The sequence below is a fragment of the Terrapene carolina genome, unplaced genomic scaffold (assembly GCF_002925995.2).
Source record: "Terrapene carolina triunguis isolate 2854851 unplaced genomic scaffold, T_m_triunguis-2.0 Scaffold96, whole genome shotgun sequence".
In the NCBI taxonomy this organism is placed as follows: domain Eukaryota; kingdom Metazoa; phylum Chordata; order Testudines; family Emydidae; genus Terrapene; species Terrapene triunguis.
Genome location: NW_020664447.1, coordinates 80,251,347 through 80,273,938, shown reverse-complemented (window position 1 = coordinate 80,273,938; position 22,592 = coordinate 80,251,347). Strand labels below are relative to the sequence as shown.

The window sequence follows — 22,592 nt, the reverse complement described above, 5'->3', positions numbered from 1 at the left end:
CTCTTTTAGAAATATAAAATAGGAACATACAGTACCTTTGCTGAATAAAAAAGACCTGTCAAATTAAACTTTACAGAACCTAAACTAACATAGAGCACTAGTTTGCAGAGATCCTGGCAATTACAATTTTTATCTTAGATCAAATGATCTATTAGTACTGTTAAGACCAACAAAGAAAAAATTGCTGTGTGTCACATACACAGACCATTTTAAAACCCATTAAGATTTTTCCACAATTATTTTAGTAACTGAATGTAATGGTAACTTAATAGACGTATCTGATTTCACACATAATACAAAGTAGAAAAATGAAGAAAATTAAGTACAAAAAGTTAATTATTTTAAGTCACTATAATTAAAATACCTTACACTTTTTTATTTTTACATAGGGTGCAGAATTAGAAATACCTTTCAACAATAAGTATAAATTAAAAAATTAGGAATATAAAAACAAATACTAGAAGACAGATAACTAGATATAAATTCTGAAAGAAATTTTGGTCATCTGTCAAAAAAAGCACGAAGAGCACGCACAGATATGCTGTATATAGATTCTTCATGTGGCTGAGGGCTTAAGTGTCAAAATTAATTTTTGTTTTTAAATTTAACTTGCTGGTTATATTAATTTTGTCATTCAAACAGACTATGTAAAGTATTGTATACATAGGTTATGCTAATCAGTTTTAGAAAACGTACATAGTTACACAGAATGATTTTTGAACAATAGAAAAAGGTTCACATTTGCACAATTACATTATTTTACTATATCAGTCTGAATAAGTCACAGTGGTTTTTTAGCAAGGCACAACTGTTTATCATTTGTGAGAATAAGTAGGAACATATTTTGAACAAGCGTACTCTTCATTCAACACTTTTGTAACGGTGCCTTTTTAGTAAGGTTAAAATTACTGGCAAAGGTTAATCAAATTTGTCTATGGCACTAATCAAAAAGTACACACAAAAATGTATCTGTTTATCTAAATAGAGCATGTTTTGTTGCACAAAGTTTTAAATTTCTCTGCTTTCACATACATGGTTCTTTATAAAGTTACAAGGCACTTAAGCTCTCACTCAGCTGACCTACTGATAAACTGTCCAATTTTAATTGCTACATATTTTCTATGACCACTTTAGAAAGGATTCCCCCATAATCCCCCCAGAAAAGTCAATGAGAGAAAAAATTTCTAAAATATCTTTTGGTTAGAAAAAGATAGCTGCATTCTTTACTATTCATTAAACTGATACCAAGATCACACCAGTGCAGCCATTGGATCCCCCAACAGTTGTACTCAGCCAGGAATCTTTTGGGTTGTAAGAACTTTATAGGTAAAGGTTTCCTTTTTTGCCAATAGCAAACCTTGACATGATTGAAATCCAGAAATTTGACACTTAAAGGAACAAATAGCAGCACAGGAACACCAAAAGCAATAGAACAAGAATAAATCAGAATAGCTTGTTCACTCTAAAATGTTTTTGTTCTTTCAGAAAAACCTGCCCTTGCAGCTGGCTATCGAAACTACATCTGCTTAAGAACAAGGTGGTTTTCCTTTTAGCTAGGAGCTGGTTTTGATGTGCATGTTCACCCACGAACAGTCCATTACACAATCCAGACGCCAGGTGGATACAACAGACAGGGACATGCACCATTGCTTTAATTCACTGGGCACGGCAGAGTAAAACAATCTGACAGGTCACAGGTCCCAGCTAGACAGAAGTTCTACTTTTAGTAGAAAACACTCCAATTCCCAACATCCCTCTTCTAATTTAGGCTTTTGTTTACATTGAGGTTTTTCAAGAGAAACCAGTATTATAATCTCTGTTTATGCAATTCTGAACAATCACTTTTCAGATCACAATTCTATAGATATGTCTTATAAAGGAAGAAAGGAAAAGGTACTTCAGACCAGTCTTGTCTGAAACCCTTGTTTGCAAAATAAGTACTTGCACAAGAGAAAGGTTACAAATTTTAAAAGCATTTTTATTGCAGATTTTTCATATACAATATTAGTGAAACGGTTTTATTTCCAGGATCAGTCATGTATCTGTTACCCCACTGATATTTAACAAAACCCTAGAATTTTTAACATGAATATGTTAATCTTTTCTAAATACCTGGGGATTTGATTTGGCTAGATTTTCTATTTTAACCCATGCTTCTTCTCTTTCCTTCGATTTTAGCTTCTCTCTGCAAAAAGAAAATTAAAAAACAGAGGTAACAGAAACTCGGTGAATTTATAAGTTACAACTCACATACTATTCTTTAACAGAATAGTGACTAATTGGTTATTTCATCTGTTTAGATGCATCTTCTACCAATTTTTGATGGACAGTTTGCCCATATACATATCTAAACCATACCGCACCGCTAGTTGTGATTCCAGGGCAACATTAAAACAAAAGAGTGACAATTGTCTCGAGAAAATAAGGACACTTTATTACAAAAATAAGCTGACTGGCATTCTCACCTTGTGCACAATATGTTGCTAAAAAATACATGATTACAGCAAAAAAAATCTTCTGCATTTAGACTGGTGTATAGTCTGAAATACTTTTGGATTCTACCTTTATAATTAACAATAAAGGACATTGTTTATTTCCACTGTTCTGATTGCAGTTTATTTAAATTTAAGTAAAATAATGACATCGATAAAAAACTATTTTGAAATTGAATAATGCTTCATTAATGGTGAAATACTTGAGGAAAACAAATCAAGGGAAAGGGTCTAGTTATTGTCTAAATTTGTTTGAGAGATGTACATTCAAAGGTGATTTGCAAAGTGTGTAGGGAGGGGAATGAGCTTGTGCCCTTATGGCTTCCTTGTGGAGTAAAAAAGGCCAAAATGACCATTAAAAAGAAAGGGAAATTTTTTTTCCAGCTTCTCTTCCACCTCAGAAAAATTAGGATTAAGCCTTATTCCTCTTTTTAGCTGACTAACTCCTTGGCCAGAGAACTGGTGTGAAATCCTGGCTCTGCTGAAATCAATGGCAACACTTCAACTGACTTTAGTGGGGCCAGGGTTTCAACATGCAGTGGGAGCTCTCTCAGCATTCAGATGGTAGAGTAGGAGTTCTAAATATTTAAGAGTGTGTCCTCTCACGTGGTTGTGTTAAATCAACACCTCCCTCCTCAAATGAATTTTAATTCATGAGCAAAAATCACTCCTTCACTTGCTCAGGATTCAGTTTCTTGTCTGGACTCTGCTGCACTCAAGAAAAAAAAAAAAAGAATCAAGACTTTATTTTCTAATATAAAAAATAAGTAGAATTGTTTTTACTAGAAAAATAGTACACCAAAAACTCAGTCCTATTTGTCTTTTTTGCTTCTTTCTATTATGTATACATTTTTTTCATCCTTTTGCCAAAATACTTTTAAAATTTGTCTCACACTACATATTCTAGCTCACTTTCACTTAAATTTACAGGAATAACCTATATACCAGCATAAGTACCTATACCCTAGTATAACTGAGGCCACACTAGTTCGGGGTGGAGGGGAGGGATTGCATTGATTTCAAACAAATATAGTTAAAGCAGAACAAAACTATGTGTTGTTAAGCCCTTAAGGACTGCTACAGGAAGAAATCATGATATTTCACTTTGAAACTAAAAACATGATTCTAACCAAGATCTGCTCAACCCCCCAAATATTCCTATGCTGAAACGTTTCACTCTATATGCATCCGAAGAAGTGGGTTGTAGCCCACGAAAGCTTATGCTCTAATAAATTTGTTAGTCTCTAAGGTGCCACAAGTACTCCTGTTCTTTTTGCGGATACAGACTAACACGGCTGCTACTCTGAAAAAAGAACCACCAATAGTTTTCATTTCTACAGTTCCTTTAATCAGGATCTGAAACACTTTACAAGCAAATATTTACGCCTCAAACCACCCCTGTGAACATGCTTAGACTTATTATACCTATGGGGAAGAGGAAGCACAGAGAAATTATGTGACTCAAAGACCATACAAGTCAGTTGCACATTTGGGAACTGTCATAACTAGAAAGGGAAGGGTACAACCCTCCTATATACAATACTATAAAATCCCTCCTGGCCAGAGGCACCAAAATCCTTTTACCTATAAAGGGTTAAGAAGCTCATGTAACCTGGCTGACACCTGACCCAAAGGACCAATAAGGGGACAAGATACTTTCAAATCTTGGGGGGGGAGGGGGGAAGGCTTTTGTTTTTGTGCTCTTTGTTTTGATGGGTGTTTGCTCTTGGGACTAAGAGGGACCGGACATCAACCCATGTTCTCCAAATCTTTCTGAACAAGTCTCTCATATTTCAATTTGTAAGTAATAGCCAGGCAAGACGTATTAATTTCTCTTTGTTTTCTCAACTTGTGACTGTTCCTTTGCTAGAGGGTTTATCTCTGTTTGCTGTAACTTTGAACCTAAGGCTAGAGGGGGTTCCCTCTGGGCTCTTTAAATCTGATTACCTTGTAAAGTTATTTTCCATCCTGATTTTACAGAGATCTTTTACCTTTTCTTTTTAATAAATCCTTCTTTTAAGAACCTGACTGATTTTTCCCATTGTCCAAAGACCCATGGGTTGGGTCTTTGATCACTTCGTAACCAATTGGTTAGGATATTATTCTCAAGCCTTCCCAGAAAAAGGGGTGTAGGGGATTGGGGGGGGATTATTCTCAGCCTGCCCAGGAAAGGTGGGGTAGGGACTTGGGAGATATTTGGGGAAAGGCAGAGCTCCAAGTGGCTCTCCCTAAATGTTTGTTTAACTTGCTTGGTGGTGGCAGCATACCTTTTAACCTAAGCTGGTAGAAATAAGCTTAGGGGGTCTTTCATGCGGGTCCCCACATCTGTACCCTATAGTTCAGAGTGGGGACGGAACCCTGACAGGAATAAAAACCAGAAAAGTTCAAGCTTCCAATCCCCTGCTCTGTTCACCTGACCATACTATACTTATAATAAATAATATATGGAGATATACTTATTTCATAGAACTGGAAGGGACCTTGAAAGGTCATCAAGTCCAGTCCCCTGCCTTCACTAGCAGGACCAATTTTTTTGCCCCAGATCCCTAAATGGCCCCCTCAAGGATTGAACTCACAACCCTGGGTTTAGCAGGCCAATGCTCAAACCACTGAGCTATCCCTCCCCCCAAACACTTCCTTCCTATTTATCAACAATAAATTTGTACCTAGGTTAAAGATGAAATTAAGCAAAATTAAATAGTTCACTTTACATATGGTTGTGAGGAATATGCTACAACATAGCATTAATACAAACATATTGCATTCATCATTGCATTTATGACAAAATACAATAATGCCCTGTACATAAATGCACAGGCACACACTCTACAAAACAATGCTGGAGGATTCTGAAAAGTATTGGGGTGGGGATGTGGGGGACAGATGGCAAATAATGCATCTAAAATAAAAGCAGGATGTAAATTAGTTATCATTCTCTTCTGTTGGACTTTGAGACTGGTGGTGTCACAACAATGATTTTGCAGAAAGATGGCTGCCAGCAGCAGTATTAGGTTTGAACTATTATTTTAAACACTTGTATTTTAAAATACATTTCACAGTTATTGCATGCTGAGAAGGAAAAGAATCTCACCATGTGAATTTTCAGATTTTTGGGCTGAATAAAACGGGCACAACTTTTTTTTTAAAGCGAGAGTAACTTTTCAAAGTAAACAATGAAAATTCTCTGAACAGGTTATTGTAGAATAAGCTGAAATGTTAATATGAAACTTACTTCAGTTTTTCTGCTTTAAATTGTTGTGTGCAGTCGTCAAACAGTTTTTGGTTCATCTCCATGAAGAGTTTCAGAGCATTGTATATCAAGCCATGTATTGTCCTAGAAGTAAAACTTCGGGTTGAAACTCACAGTACTTTAAACTTTGCTCTGCTCAACAGTAGCCAATAACTTATAAAACTAGAAAATTACATTATTTTAGAATACATAAAGACAAAACTAGTTAATGGAAGTTTCTTTTTAGCTACCGTATGGCTAATACAAATTCTAAATCATTAAATGTTCTTCATATACAGTTTACTTACTCTACAGCAGTATTTCCCACTTGTTAATGAAAAATGTTCTTCGGAAGTTCTAATTCTCCTTTATATAATATTGTGCATCATTATACGGTTGCTTTAGAAATTTAAAAGTTGATACAACTTTAATCAAAATAGAACTATTAGAAAAAATTAAAACCGTAATATAGACCTCAGCAGGTGATACATTTATACTGTCAACTGACTGAAATTCTGTAAATATTTCTATACTGATATAGAGGAGTCTGCATAATGTAAAATTTATTCTGAAAGCATAATCACAGCTATACACATATGGTAGAAATATATAAAATACTGAATCACAATAATAATAGGGGTCTTTAAAGCTAGTATTAAACTACTCCTAGGGGAATTCTGCGCCACTGTGCAATGCAGAATTTCGCAGAATTCCCTGTTCCGCCCCCGCAGAATTGGGGCTGCAGAGCTGCTGGCTGCCACTAGGGGCCGCTGGACTCTGCAGAGCCCAGCTTGCAGTGAGCGACGCGCCCAGCATGGCTGGCTAGAGGCTTCATGCTCTACTTGATCCTCATTCTCCAGGCAAAGGGTAAGGAAGGGGAGGGCTGCACCACACAACGTCCCCTGGCAGGACAGTAAAGAATCAGGGGGGAGTAAAGGCTCTAGGGGTGCTGGTGGCTGAGCTCTGGTAGGAGGGGGGTGCTGGTGTCTGGGCCGGGGGGTGCCCTGCAGCTGGGCTCTGGGGGGGGGGGGGGAGACAGGTATTTTTAAATAAATTACCAAAAATAATTGAAACTGGAGTGATTATATTGTGTTATTTTGACAAATAAAATATGCAGAATTTTAAAATGTGTGCAGAATTCCCCCGAGAGTATATAAGCAAACAGATTAGAAACAGCATGAAAAACAACAACAAATAATCTTCACCTGCATTATATAGCGCACACTGCCAGGGAAGTAAAAGTTTACTCTACAGAAATAATCTATTATAAATTACTGATCACCAGATCAGAAAAGAAATCAGTTACATCGTTAATTTGCATTATTCATGTTGGTTGCACAGTGAGCGTGGGGGTGTACTGGATTTCACGACTTCACTCATGCTCAGGACAGAATGAATGGATGGCCATAAAAAGTGAGAAAAACAACTGAAAGTAACCCATATTTACTATTCACCACACAAATCTTTTTTTTAGGATTACGGTTGTTCTTTTAAAAGTAATCCAGATAATATTTTTAAAATCAGTATATCAATGGATTACCTGTATCCAGTTATTGCACACACTTCCCTCAGTATACACTGAAGTTAGTGGGAGATTCATCAGGCATTACTGTAGGCCAACCAATCAGTAGTCCTCACTCCACAGCAATGAGCTATGGAACAATCACACCACCAGCTCTTGCACACTAGCTCAAACAAAACTGTTTTGCAGCTGGAGTAGCTGCAGGATAGAGCTGACTAGGAGTACTTTCATGCTTGAGTATTACACTATTGTGTGGATGGAAAGGGAAAAACAAAGGCGATATGTAGACAGAGAAAGAAAACAGGAGACAAATGCTGAGAAAAGGAAGAAGAAAAAAGAAAGAATAAGATGATTTTAATATGGATATAGTCAAATGATTATCAAAAATATGGGTCAACAAAGTTTAGACGTCAACCATCAAAATTTGTCTTTAGTAACCACTAAACTACTATGCAATACACATTTAATTTACTCTCTATAAATAATCCAAAATAAAATATGGTGTAGGAGAAAAGCTGCACTAAAACATATTTTTACAGGAAAGAGTCCACCCTCTCAAATGCATTTCCTGGGCCCTCTGATAGGTGATCTGACATTTGCCCTCACTCATCTCCTTTCACATTGTTAAGGTCTTGGTAGAAATATTGTGAATACGCATGATGCATCTGATGAAGTGGGCTGTAGCCCACGAAAGCTTATGCTCAAATAAATTTGTTAGTCTCTACAGTGCCACAAGTACTCCTGTTCTTTTTGCGGATACAGACTAACACGGCTGCTACTCTGAAACCATGATTATACTGTAGCTACAACAGGTAATTCACAAACACAAGGCATTTTAACCCTAATTGTTTGAAACTAAAGTTCAGTACTGTTAGATAAGTAACATTAACATTTAGAAAGTCCTTTAAACATATTAACCAATATATTATTTGTACAAGAGTCTCTTACTTGTTCCAATGTGTCTTTGAATTTCGGTACAATGATGGAAACATGATGGGCAAAATCTTTGCTGCATTGTCACTGATTAAACTCATAATGTACTCATTATTCCAGTAGTATAGTGCTCGTTCTGCCACCTGAAAGACATGAAGGTAAGCACACTACTTTATCCATCTTCCAGTTAGCATTTTCATACCATAAAGTTTGCTAAACAGAACTGAAATTAGGAAATAAAATGGCTTGGAGAGAATTGATGATACCAAATATTAAGTACCAAAATATTTTAAAATTACCATCAAGAAATTCAAAGTTATGGTTTACTTTTTAATTTGGGTCAGAACTGTGTAATTTACAAACATATGGCTACAAATCATTCTTAAGAAACATGTGTCCTGTGCCCTCCATTTTATCTATGATGCAGCACATTCACAATTTAAATAGAATCCCCTGTGATCTGTTGGGGTCATGTAGGCAGTGACACTCTCCTTGCAGTTAAAAAAAGGTTCTCAGTCAAGAAAGTCGGTGCCAATTTGGTACTTCAACAGTAGCACTGCAGCACAGCTAAGAAACTTAAGAACTGCTGTGATCCAAGGATCTCTTGATGCCAACTTACAGAAGGCACAGAGGTACATAGGGATACAAGGATCCCATGGGTTCACTAAAGAATATCATGTACGGTCTCTAATGAAAGCTTGTGTCATACTAGTAATCAATCATTGTGAAATGTGTACACAGAACACACATGAAGAGTTATGTATATATTCTAAAAATTATGTTCTCAGAGTTAAGACAGGTCACTCAAGAACAGTGTATCTGGAGACAAACTTCTACAGGCAGGGAGTGGGAGACACTTGTCTCCATGGTGGATCACTGTGTATTGTATGTCATATAGTAGAAATGTATTAGCATTCTAAGTCAAATGTTAACGAAGAGCTGGCAGAGATTTGAGAAGGAAATAAACAGCAGGGGTAACCCTATTTCGGGTAAACATCAAAGATATGTTCTTATGTAATTGGGGGAGCAGAGAGGCACCCTGGAATCCTTCACCAAGGAAGGAAACTGACAGTGGGATTTGCTTAATGAAAAAGGGTTCTCAGCCAGGCTTGGCTGAAAATGCTGGGAAGAACTTTGGTTGAAATAAATTTCTCTAGTCAGAAGAAAAAACGGTTGCTTATCTTTCTGTAACTGCTGTTCTTCGAGATGGGTTGCTCATGTCCATTCCACGTTAGTTGTGCGCATGTCATGTGCACAGTTGCCAGAGATTTCTCTCTCCGTGGTATCCATAGGGCTGGCTTTAGCACCCTCTGGTGCAGCACATTCATGCGCTATTATAAGGGGCAAGGCCGGCCCCGCACCCTCTCAATTCCTTCTTGCCAGATAACTCTGATAGAGTGGCAGGACGCTGGGGGTCGTGGAATAGACATCTCGAAAAACAACAGTTACGGAAAGGTTAGTTACTGGTCTTTTCTTCTTCAAGTGCTTGCTCATGTCCATTCCATGTTAGGTGACTCAAGTGGTAACAAAGGAGGTGGGCTCAGAGTACATGGACATGCGGATTGCAGCACTGCTCTTTTGAACTTGGCATTGTCTCTAGCCTGCTGTGGGATGGCGTAGTGGGAAGAGAAGGTATGCAATGACGACCATGTCGCAGCCCTGCAGATGTCTCAGATTGGGACCTGGGCCAGAAATGCCACTGATGAAGCTTGAGCTCTGGTCGAATGGGCGGTCAAGATGGCAGGAGGTGGTACGCCTGCCTGCTCGTAGCATGTATGAATAAAGGAGGTAATCCAGGATGAGATTCTCTGGGCTGAAACCGGTAGGCCATTCATCCTGTCCGCTATTGCCAAGAAGAGCTGTGTGAATTCACTGAATGGCTTGCTCCTCTCAATGTAGAAGGCCAGGACACTTCTAACGCCGCTCCCTGCATTCCTCTGTGGTTTCGGGAAGAAAACTGGCAGGAAAATAGCCTGGTTACTATGAAGCTGCACGACCACCTTTGGAAGTTGCTGGGTGGGGGCGCAGTTGAACCTTGTTCTTAAATAACATTGCATACAGTGTTTCTGAGATAAGGGCCCTAGTTTCTGAGACCCTTCTGGCTGAGGTAATTGCTACAAGGAAGGCAACCTTCCAGAGAAATACGACAGAGGGTATGATGCTAGCAGCTCGAAAGGAGGGCTAGTGAGTCTGGATAGGACCAGATTAAGACCCACAGTAGAATCGGTTCACACATTTGAGGGTAAAGTCTCTCTACCCCTTTAAGGAAGTGAATGGACATCTCATGCGAGAAGACCGACCTACCATCCACCGAAGGGTGGAAGACAGATTGCCACTAGATGTACCTTGATAGATGTGAGGGCCAGACCCTGTTGCTTAAGATGGAGCAGGTATTCCAGCACAGCTGGAGGGATGATTGAGTCGGCGAGAGACCTCGTTGAGAAGACCACACCAAGAAACGCTTCCATTTGGCTAGGTAAGTAGCTCTAGTGGACAGTACCTAGCAAGATCTGGCGAACTTGCTCTGAACAGGCCTATTCCTCTGGGTTCAACCATGTAGCATCCACGTGGTCAGGTGAAGGGCCCTCAGGTTTGGGTGGAGTAAACCGCCATGGTCTTGTGAGATCAGATCCAGGTGGGGTGGGAGCAACAGCAGCGGTGCTACTGACAGGTCCAGCAGCATGCTGAACCAATGTTGTCGCAGCCACACAGGAGCTATAAGGATAATCCTTGCCTTTTCTCGCTTGACTTTTAGAAGGACCTTGTGTACTAGAAGTGGAGGAAACACATAGAATAGGACCTCTGTCCATAGAAGCAGGAAGGCATCTGAGAACCTGGGCTGTGATCAGTAATGAGAAAAACTGCTGACATTTTTTGTTCTGCCTGGTTGCAAACAGGTCTACCTGGGGAGACCTCCACCTCTGGAAGATGGATCTTGTCACCTCTGGGTGAAGGGACCATTCATGATGAGAGGAAAAAGACCTGCTGACGTGATCTGCGAGGGTATTCCAGGCTCCTGGAAGATGGCAAGCCTTGGAGGTGAACTGAGTGTTTCATACAGAAGTCCCACAGATCAATGGCCTCCTGGCACAGGGTAAAGAAGCGTGCTCCTCCCTCTCTGTTGATGTAAAACATGGCTGCCATATTGTCCATAAGCACTCGCACAACTTTGTCCGTGATCTGGGAAAGGAAAACTTGGCAAGCTAAGTGGACCACTCTGAGCTCTCTGACATTTATGCGTAAGGAGAGCTCTTCCAGGAACCACAGGCCCTGAGTCCTGAGGTGAGCTCCCCAACCTAGATCGGATGCATCTGAAATGAAAGATACTGAAGGCCAGGGGGAGGGGTTTGTAAGAAGGAAAGGCCTGCAGCCACCGATCGGGGATCCTTCACCAGTCAAGGGAGACGAGGACTGGGGCAGGAACTGTAAGCACTGGGCCAACCAAGCATGCAGGGTGTCTGAGGTGTGGCCTTGTGTGCCGTACCATGTAAGTGCACACAGCCATGTGTCCCAAAAGTTTGAGGGAAAATGGGGCTGTCGTTATGGGGTGGGCCTTAACCTTGGATATCAGAGCCGATATTGTCTGGAATCGAGCTTCTGGAAGGAAGGCTCTGGCCTGGGTCGAGTCTAGTACTGCTTGGATAAACGCTATTCTCTGGATGGGAATGAGAGTCGACTTTTGCTCGTTTAACAACGGGCCCAGTGCACGGAAGGTGGCTTGGACCAGGCTGATGCTGTTCTTCAGTTGAGCCTCTGAACGGCACTTGATCAGCCAGTTGTCGGGGTACAGGTAAACTCGGACACCTTGCCTTCTGAAGAAGGCCACTACCACCACCATTCTGTGAAAACCTGAGAGGCTGCTGACAGACCACAGGGGAGGACAGTGAATTGGTAATCGGTTTGGTTTATGATAAATCTGAGGAACCTTCTGTGGCCTTGGAAGATGGAAATGTGGAAATAGGCATATTTCAAGTTGAGAGCAGCATACCATTCAAGTTGGATCCAATGAGGGAATAATGGAGGCCAGGGAGACCATGCAGAACTTCAGTTTCTTGAGAGAACTGTTGCGGCGATGCAGGTCCAGGATGGGTTGAAGACCCCCTTTGGCCTTCAGGATTAGGAAATATTAGGAGTAAAACCCCTTCCCTCTCAAGTTCTGCTGCACCTTTTCCACAGCCCCTACTTGCAGGAGGGATTGGATCTCTTGTGCTAGAGGTTACTTGTGAGAAGGGTCCCTAAAGAGGGATGGGGGGTGGTGGAAGAAAACTGAAGGGTGTAATCTTCCCCTACCGTACTCAGCATGCAGTGGCCTCAGGTGATGAGGGATCATGCCAGGCTGAAGTGGTAGAGTCGGTCTGAAAACAAAAGGGGGGCAGAATCCGATGCGGGAATTGATATAATGCTCTCAGGCGTGCCGTCAAAAGTTCTGTTTTGGGCCTCTTGGATATCTGTGTGACCCTGGTAGGAGGTTGAGGTAGAGTGGGCAGTTGTCTATGCTTGTAACTCCTGCGCCGTTTCTTGAACAGGTCCTGTAAAGGCAGTGGAGCTAAGAATCGGGCCAGTTGCTGGGGCTAAGGACTGAGGCCAGGAGCATCACCTCATGACCACTGAGGAAGTCATTGTTCTGGCTTTGTGCCAGCTGCACCTAGAGCTGCTTGGAGTGAGGCCCTGGCTATGGTTTTCCCTTCCTCTCTCAGGGTGGAAAACTCTTGCCTGGAGTCCTGAGGCAGTGAATCTTTAAACTTTGCCGTAGAGTCCCAAATATTGTAATCATACCTCCCCAGCAAGGCTTGTTGGTTGGAAATATGAAGTTGTAACCCACCCGTTGAATAAATTTTTCTACCAAATAGGTCTAGTTTCTCTAAGTCCTCTTCCTGGGGGTGGGGGGTGGGGAGGGGGAGGAGTAGCACCTGACTGGCCTTGCCTGTCCCTCTCATTGGCCACTGTGACCACAATGGACCCAGGAAGAGGGTGAGAGTACAAGCATTCGTACCCCTTGGCAGGCACATAGTACTTCTTCTCTGCCCTCTTTGAAGTGGGAGGGAAAGAACATGGTGTCTGCCATAAATACCTGACAAGACCCATATCAGCCTTGTTGAGGGGTAGGGCAACCTTTGATGGGCCCTTTTTAGAAGCTCCTGGTGGACTCTAAAGTCATCCTGTGGCACCGCGCCACTTGGTCCCGAGATGACTTCAACTGGGGAGGAGGAGGAAGAGGCCTGAACCTCTTCTTCTTTGGCCCCGATTATGTCCCCCTGCCCTAAGTCTTGCATGTCAGTACTGGGCTTGGAACCAGCATCTAGATCAGGTGCCAGATGTGTGGTGGAGGAGCCCTCCTCTCAGACACTACCAAGTAGGAACGGCTGGACGGTGGTCCTGGTACCGGGGGAAAGCCCCACATTTGGCCGAATGGCCACTAGACCTGTGTAAGCCACTGTCCTCTGGGCCAGGTCCCTGTGGGGGAGCACGCACCAAGATCTGGCGGGACGTAGGATGGGTGGGGGCAGCAGCTCTTAGGCTGAGCGTAAGGTTTCACCTCCAACTCAGAGTCCTTCTGAGGAGGCCAATGGAGTGGGGGAGGGGCGGTACCCCGTCACTTCTGCCAGTTGGTGACGAGGGTCCAGGGATCAGTGCCAGATCAGGGAAGTCCTCATCAATGACATGAGGGCTGGTTTGGCTCTGGTCGGTACCAAAGGCCCTGGAGCTGGGTATGAGCTAGGGGATCCATGCTCCATTCTGCTTCACACACTCGTTGGGAGCCAGTGGTTGACCCATCGGGATTGGCAGTACTGGGAGTGTCAGTAGGTCCCTTCCTGGCCGCAGCAAAGGCCTCCGGGGTGGAAGGCACTGCTATCCCACTAGTGCCACAATGACTTCCAGGTGTCAGCGGGTGGTCCCGCACTGGACTCAACAGCACCCGTGACATGAGCAAGCACTCAAAGAAGAACTGGTTAGTTAAATTTAATCTTCAGAAAGTGTTATAATTTTGTTTTACCTGTAACCATTTGTCTCCAATATTCTCACTATCACTTGAATCTCTGTTCTTTGATGATAAACTCATTCTTGTTTTCACTAAAAATATATCCAAGTGCTGTACGTTAAGTACGGTAATCCTGAGTTGAATCTTACAAGCTGGGACTTACTATTCCTGTGAGTACAGCAGATCTAAAAGCTTTGTGACTGTTTGGTGGATCATGAGCTGAGCACTCCAGAGGGACACTTGGAGGACTTGGGGGTTCGTGTTTGTCTATTGCTAACCTCTACAAAAAAAAGCAAGGCCTGAAACTACTGGGGCCATGCATTTTGTAAATACTCGCGGGGCCAAGGAGAGGCCAAAGTGTAGCACTGTGAATTGGAAGTGACGCTGGCCCACCATAAAACCGAGGAATTTTCTGTGTCCTTGGAAGATGGAAATATGGAAGTAAGCAACTTTCAAGTCGAGAGCAGCGTACCAGTCTCCCGGATCCAGGGAGGGGATGACGGAGGCCAGAGAAGCCATGTGAAACTTCAACTTCTCGAGATATTTGTTGAGTTGCCGCAAGTCCAGAATGGGTCTTAGGCCCACTTTTGCCTTTGGGATTAGGAAATAGGAGTAGAACCCTTTCCCCTTCATTTCCCGAGGGATCTCCTCCACTGCCCCCAGCTGCAGGAGGTTGTCTACCTCCTTAATGAGGAGTTTCACATGAGAAGCATCCCTAAAGAGGGAAGGGGGTTAGGGGTAGTGGTGGCTGAGAATTGGAGGGTGTATCCCACCGATACAATTTCTAGCATCCAGCGATCCGAGGTAACCCGTGACCAGGCTGAACGGTAGGGACGAAGACAGTTGAGGAAAGGATGAGGCGGATCTGGGAAGTTGACTGGGGCATCGCTCTCGAGCACACCCTCAAAATGCATGCTTCTGGCCCCCATGATGTTTCACCGGGCCAGGTTGTGCAGGTGAAGAGGAGGAGGAAGGGTGGCAACAACTAAAACTCGTGTCCTTATTCCTTCTACTTGCAGACCCCTGTCGAGACTGTCAAGGCCTTAGTGCCGGGGGCATCTGGAACTGTTTAGTCACCAACTGAGGCGTATGCAACCCCAGTGAGCCTGAGTGTCCTTCAATCTGTGGAGCTCACATCCATCTGTTCTGCAAAGAGTACAATCCCATCAAATGGTAAATCATGGACAGGCCTGTGGACTGAAGTCAGGAACAGTGCCTCATGGCCATCACTGAGGCGACCACTATGGCTGCTGAATTGGCCACATCCCATGCCATTTGGAGGGAACACCAAGCTGCAATAGTACCCTCCTCAACAAGGGCCCCGAATTTTTGGGCCGCATCCTGGGGCATGGACTCCTTGAACTCATGGAGGGAGTCCCATAAGTTGAAGTTATATCTCCCCAAAAGAGCCTGGTGGTTTGCGACTCTGAACTGGAGACTGGCCGTGGAATACATTTTCCTTCCGAAAATGTCCCGTCTCTTGGCCTCCTTATTTTGGGTGGTGGAATAGATTGCCTTGCTTGTCTGTCTTGTTGGCTGCAGAAACTACCAACGACCTTGGGGGCAGGTGAGCGTACAAGTATTCGAACCCCTTGGCTGGGACGAAATACTTCTTTTCAACCCTCTTGGAGGTGGGTGTAATTGAGGATGGGGTTTGCCAGAAGGCTTTGGCGATCTTTAGAATCCCTTCGTGCACGTGCGGGGGTAGATGCAGAGAGCACAATAAACAAAGTGTCTGATTGCTCCGCCATCTCTTCCACCTCTAGGCCTAAGTTAGTGGCCACCCTTTGGAGCAGGGCTTGGTGCTCCTTAAAATTGTCCAGTGGGCTAATGCGAGAGGGCCCCACCATAGCCTCATCTGTAGAGGATGATGAGGATAGGACCACTGAGGGAGGGCCCGGGGCATCATTCCCCGGGGTAAAAGGGGGTCTTGGGCTGGGCATCTGCCCTTCCGCCCCAGCATCTGCTTGCACTTTGCGCACTAAGCCCAGTGCCATCGGTGCCACCTGATGCTTGTCTGATGCGGTGACCGACGATTGGTGCAAAGGGGGCATCGGCATAACCAGCATGCCCCAGGCATTCCAGTAAGGCCATTGTGCTGGCCACTGGCCCTGCTGCCAGGACGGCATCACAGAGGTGGACGCAGCCTCAGAAGCTCAGTCGCGATGGTGCTGTCTCGGTGAGAGGCTGAACTCCCCTGCCACAACACTCCCAAGAGCCTAGACCATGTTGTGGGTGGAAAGCTGAAGATCCTCAGCTTATGGTCATGAACAGGTACCTCTACTGCGCTGACAGAGAGGCAAGGGGCAGGAAGTTGGGTGCAACAACCACTAAGTTGCCTGGCCCTCTGAGCTCCCTATCACTAAAGTTAGGCATCCAACTATGTGCTATTTTTTCAGCATTTTTAACATACTAAAATCAGTTATTTTAAAGAAGTTTAGTTCATATATATCTAAAACTATCAATTCACTAACAATGTAAAAATCCCAAACTGAAGATCTGGTTTTATGAGTTCCTTGAAGTACAGACCTGGAAGTGTGGACTGGACACACATTTGGCTAGCTGTCTGAAAAGAGGCTCCATAACCTTTACAAATTCAGATGGTTCAATGACATCTAAAATTTCCTCTAGTTCATTTAAAAACATGACTTCTTTTGGACTGTGAGTCTTTGGCCAGTATTTGAGCAGTGCCATCACCACCTGTAAAAAGAACATTTGCAGGAAAAAATTAATGCACAATTTTCATAGCAACATTTTAAATATTTGACTTCCATTGTTGCAGGAATTGTCATTGTAAACAAGTACTTTTGTTACTGTATTAATGAAATATAAGGAGTCTGGTTATTTACCTTATACAGTAACTGGAGTTCTTTGAGATGTTTGATCCCTATGTATATTCCACTCAAGATGCGCATATGTGCCATGTGCCTGAGACCAGAAGTTTTTTCGCTAGCAGTGTCTGTTTGTCCACAGCTACACCTTTGTCCTCCTCATGCTCCAAACTGAGGATTTAACGGGCCTTTCTACTTCCTTCGCTACTGCAAATAAGCTTAGGATAACAATCCAAAACAGAGGGGAGGGAGGGCAGGGACCGCACACCTTGAAGAACTCTAGTTACTGTACAAACACTTTCTTCTTTGAGTGATGGTCTTTATATGTATTCCACTTGAGGTGATTCACAAGAAGGGTGTGAGGACCCTGCTGTACTACAGATTGGAACTGCTCTGCTACGAAGGACGCATCTGCTGTAGAAGCTTGAACCAGGGTATGCACTGAGCCCCACATTGCCACTCTACAGATCTCCATAAGAGGGACATCTCGAAGTGCAGTGGAACCCAGGGCAGAGGGAGGGACTAAGTTCCCCTACAGCCTTACCAGAAAGACTAGAGGGAAGACCCCAAACACAAGGAGACAGAAGGACCATCAGGTCTGGACCAGGGTTGCCGACTTGGTGTGAGGTCTTGGGACTACTTGGTAAAAACTCTGGCTTACCCTGAAACGGGTGAGACTGAAGGTGACCCAGCCTGAGAACTGAGTCACATGACAAAAGAGGAAGTTACTTACATGTAAATGGAGGTTCTTTGAGATGGGTGGTCCCTATCTATATACCACAGTGGCTTATTCACATGCACCATGTGCCCAGAGTCGGAGAATTTAAAAGTAGTGTCTGGTCCATGCATGTGCCCTGGTTTGCCTCATGCCTCCGACCGAGGAAATAAAGGGAGAGGCAAACCGACCGACCACCACTTCAGTTCCTTCTCTAGTTCGAATCAGACAAGATTCAAAGCAGAGGGCGGGTAGTGGAATACAGATAGGGACCACACATCTTGAAGAACCTCCAGTTACAAGTAAGTAACCTCCTCTTCTTCTTTGAGTAATGGCCCTATTGTATTCCACTGTGGGTGACTGACAAGCAGTACATAAGTAGGAGGAAGGCTCAAGGATGAGGACAGCAGGGCTGAACAGAGAACTGTCAATCCAAAGGAGGCATCAGCAGCTGAGTCCTGTACCGGGACTTGCAAACATGTGGATGGAGCTCCACATGGCTCCAGGAGGGGTATGTCCTGAAGAGACACTACATTTGTTGCTTAAGCTCTAGTGGAATGAGCTCGTATCTCTGTAGGGGGAGGGCGGTTCAAGAGCTGACAGAGTAGAATGCAACCAGATATCCATTTGGAAATTCTCTCGGTGAAGATGGCATGCCCCCTGATTCTCTCTGCTAGAGTGACAAACAGTCTCTGGGACTTCCTGACTGGTTTTGATCTCTGCAGGTAAAAGGCCAAGGCTTGTCAAACATCAAGAGAGTGGAGTCTACATTTTTCTGCATATGCGTGCAATATGGGGAAGAATAAAGGTTAGTGAATAAATTGGTTAAGGTGAAATTCCAAAATCACTTTAGGGATAAATTTGGGGCATAGGTGTAAAGAAACGATCTTTGTGGAACAGAGTGTTTGGAGGGTCTGCCATCACTGCTCTGAGTTCACTAACCCTCCTCGCTAATGTGATGGCTACAAGGAAGGCGACCTTCATGGAGAGGAGAAACATGGGGCAAGTAGCTAAAGGGGAGCCTGGTCAGTACCAAAAGAACAAGATTCATGTCCCCTTGGGGCACAATCTTTTGAGGAGTGGGAAAGTTCTTATCAGGCCTTTCCAGAGTCAACTGGCTAGCGAGTGTGTGAAAATAGAGTAGCCTTCAGTAGTGGATGGAATGCACTGATCGCCACTAAGCGGACTTGCAAGGAGCTGAGGGAGAGTCCTGATGTCTTCAAAAGATAGGATCTAGTCTAGAATGAGTGGAATATCCATAGCTTCTGGTAGAATGCCTCTTTGTTGTTTCCAGGACGAGGAGCATTTCCATTTAGCTAGGTAACATTTCCTAGTCGAATCCTTTCTGCTATTGCAGAAGATGTCTCACATGGCTGAAGAGCATGCACGTTCTAGGTATGATGGCTATCCAAATACCACGCCCTGAGGTGGAGTGGTTGTGGATTGGGGTGTTTGATCCTCTCATTGCACTGGGTCAGGAGCTCGGGGAACTAGAACTGTCAGGGCCAGAAAGGGGTGATCAGGATGACTGTCGCCCTGTTCTGCTGGAACTTGTGTAGCACTCATGGCAGAAGCGGCAGCAGAGGGAAGGCATAGTTGAACTGGTCTGACCAGGAAAGGAGAGCATCACCCTGGAAGTGGCAGCCTATGGTTCCTCTGGAGCAACACGTGATGCACTTGTTGGCCTGGGAAGTGAATAGATCTCTTGTTGGGGTTCCCCATCATGTGAAAATGTCATGCAGCACCATGTCATGAAGTTCCCACTTGTGGTCAATTGTAAAATGTCTGGTGAGGGAATCAGAGTGCATTCTGCGTCCCTGGAAGGTAGGCTGCAGATAGGGTCATCTGATTGCTGATGCACCAGTTCCAGAGATTGACTGCTTCTGCACACAGGGAGGCAGATCTCGCTCCCTTGCTTGCTGGTGTAAAAGACCATCCTAGCATTGTCTGACATTATCAGGATGTGGTGAAAGCGAAAGAATGGAAGAAAGGATTCGCACACCTTCCTTACTGCCCATAATTAATTCCAGGACACTGATGTGAATTCTGTACTCTCAAGATGTCCAGGCTCCTTGTGCTGTGTGGTTGCCCATATAGGCTCCCCAACCTAGCAAGGAAACATCCATAATGATTGTCTTGGCCAGCGAAGAGGGGAGAAAGAGAGCCCCACGCATATGTGATGAGGATTTGTCCACCACAGAAGGGAGGATGGTATCTTGGCAGGAACTGTCAGTGTGAGATTCATGGAATGACAGCTTGGGGAGTGAACTGAATGTAGTCATACTCGAAGGTGGAGTCTTGCAAATGGAGTGATGTGCACAAAGCCATGTGGCCGAGTAGGGAGAGACACGTTTTGACTATTACCCAAGGGCTGCTTGCTATGTGAGCTATAATATCATTCATGGTCTGGAAATCGTGAGCAAGTTTGCCCCTGTGGTGATAGAGTTCAAGGTTGCCCCAATGAAGTCCAAAGATTTCATGGGAGTAATACCAGATTTTTTAATGTTTACACTGACTCCCCAGTGAGGAAAAGAGGTGGAGCATCATCGATATTGACGTATAGGCTTTTGGGTGAGATTTGGTGGTGAGGAGCCAGTCGTCCAGGTATGGGAAAGTGAGGAGGCCATGACATCTGATGTGAGCTGCTACCACTGAAAATACCTTGGTAAAGACTATGGGGGCGGTAGCTATTCTGAAGGATAGTACTGGAAATGGTCAGAGCCCACCATAAATCTGAGAAATTGTCTGTGGGCAGGAGCTGTGACCACATGCCATTTTTTCTAAAAATTGAATTATTGCTGCCTACATGACTGTGAAATTTGAGTTTGTGAATGAAGTGGTTGAGGTGATGGAGGTCAAGGATTGGTTTCCACCCAGCCTTCTTCTTGGATATGAGGAAGCAGGTCAAGTAAAACCTGTAACCTAATACTGTGGAGAAACACGCTCTATTGCTCCTTGCTGCTATAAGGAGTTCACCTCCTGAGCGAGAATACTGTCATGAGAGTGGTCCCCAAAGGGGGTTGGGAAGGGAAGTTTTGGATGAGGTAGCATAGCAAACTCAATCATATAGCCAGCACCCACGTGTCCATTGTTATCACGCTCCAGGTATTGAAAAAGAGTGCTAAGCGATACCCGGAGCACTGGAGTCAGGAGGTGTTGGGCTCAGCAATTCACGGCTCTCAGGCTTGGATCAAAAATATTACTGGGTTGCGGGGTGGGATTGGGATGTTGAGACCAGTATGGAAGGAACATGGAAGCAGGACTTTTGAATCTTCTGCCTTTTATGAGCTGGTTTGTAGGGTCTCTGATGGTAGAAGCGTTGAGCTCTATACCTTGATGGGGTTGATTGGAAATGTAACTTCCTCTTAAGGGAAGGTGTGTATACACCCAGTGATCCATGGGTAGCCCTAGAGTCCTTCAGGGTGTATAGGGACTCATCTGTATACTGATTGAAGAGGTGAGATTCATTGAAGGGGAGGTCCTCAATGGTATTCTGGGCCTCCCTGGAGAATGCTGAGGCACAGAGCCAGGACTCCCTTTGCATAAGAATGGTGGTAGCCATGCCTCTGAGGTTGCCTTGACTGCAGATTGGAGGGTGATTCTGGCTATTAACTTTCCTTCCTCTATTAGAGCTTGGAAATGAGAATGATCCTGCTGTGGGAGACTGTTGGCAAAGTCCTCAAACTTAGCATAGTTCAGGAAATCATATTTAGCCAATAGTGCTTGATAGTTGGCTATCGTGAACCGAAAATTGGAGGACAAGAAAACATTCCTCCCCAGTAGATTTACATGTTTATCCTCCTTCCCTGCAGGAGTAGATCTGGGGTGTTGTTGCCTGAACCCTTCTAAAGTGGCCTGAACCACCACCGAATTGGGAGCTGGGTGAGAGAATAAGAATTCTGAACCCTTAGCCAGGACATCTCTCCGTCCTTTTTGGGGTAGGAGTGCAGGTGGCAAGGGTGTACCACATTGTTCTAGCCAGCTCCAATATGGCCTCATTTACAGGGAGGGCTATTCCTATAGGTCTAGAGGTGTGGAAGATGTCAAAGAGCTTGTGCTGGAGTCCCCTGTAGCCTAATCTAACCGTAAAAGATACTTAAAACTACTAAATCTATAAAAGTTATTAAAAACGATGAATTATTTAATATTGTTTTTCAGAACGACGTCAAAGCTGAGGATACTAAAGGTTTCAACCTGGACCATGCAGCTGTGAGAAGGAGACCTGAAGAGGTGGTTCGTTCACCCCGCCCTTTATCGCTGTAATCGAAGGCACAAGGCAAGCAAGGGCACATGTGCGGACCAACAGACACTACTTTCAAATTCTATGACTCCGGGCATATGATGCACATGTGTAACCCACAGTGGAAAACAACAGGGACCACCGCTCAAGGAAGAAGGGGACCACCAGCAGACCAGGGTCAGCAGGACTAAAGAGAAAAAACCCTGCAACACTGCACCTAGCCACAAGGTGGCATAGCAGTTGGCAAGTCATTTTGCCACATGAGGGGGAGGGAGAGGATGAGGGGGTCCTGACAGGCTGGGGTCAGACTACGGACTCGTTGAACAATCAATCAGGAATCTCCTAAAACTGCACTCTTATGGATTGATAGTCTTGGTGGGAGGACGAACAGATATTACACTTGGAGGGGGTATGAGCTTTCCTGGGGCAAAACAAGCAAGCGTCATGGTCATTGCCTACCAGGAAGACCCGGGAGCAGACCATGCAGATCTTGAATTCTGAGGTCTTGGTCATATTAGGCATCCCATACAGTGGGTGAGGGGGCACCTCAGGCCCCTGGACCCTAAAACTAACTCTAAACTTTCAAACTTATCTAAGAACAGGTAAAACTATTTACACTAGACAAAGAATGCTAGATAAAGCAGTGGACA

At 44.0% G+C, this 22,592-nt stretch overlaps 1 protein-coding gene across 3 annotated transcripts in view; it reads right to left on the bottom strand.

The window, feature by feature from the left end:
• Positions 1 to 22,592, bottom strand: part of PPP2R5C (protein phosphatase 2 regulatory subunit B'gamma) — a 179,711-nt gene that overhangs the window by 12,294 nt on the left and 144,825 nt on the right. For all 3 annotated transcript variants that reach the window (XM_024201468.2, XM_024201470.3, XM_024201469.2), the window contains 4 exons: positions 16,686 to 16,856; positions 8,192 to 8,319; positions 5,725 to 5,826; positions 2,113 to 2,185 (listed from right to left, as the gene is read on the bottom strand). In XM_024201468.2, the coding sequence (XP_024057236.1) occupies positions 2,113 to 2,185; positions 5,725 to 5,826; positions 8,192 to 8,319; positions 16,686 to 16,856 (474 nt within the window). The remainder of the gene's footprint in view (positions 1 to 2,112; positions 2,186 to 5,724; positions 5,827 to 8,191; positions 8,320 to 16,685; positions 16,857 to 22,592) is intronic.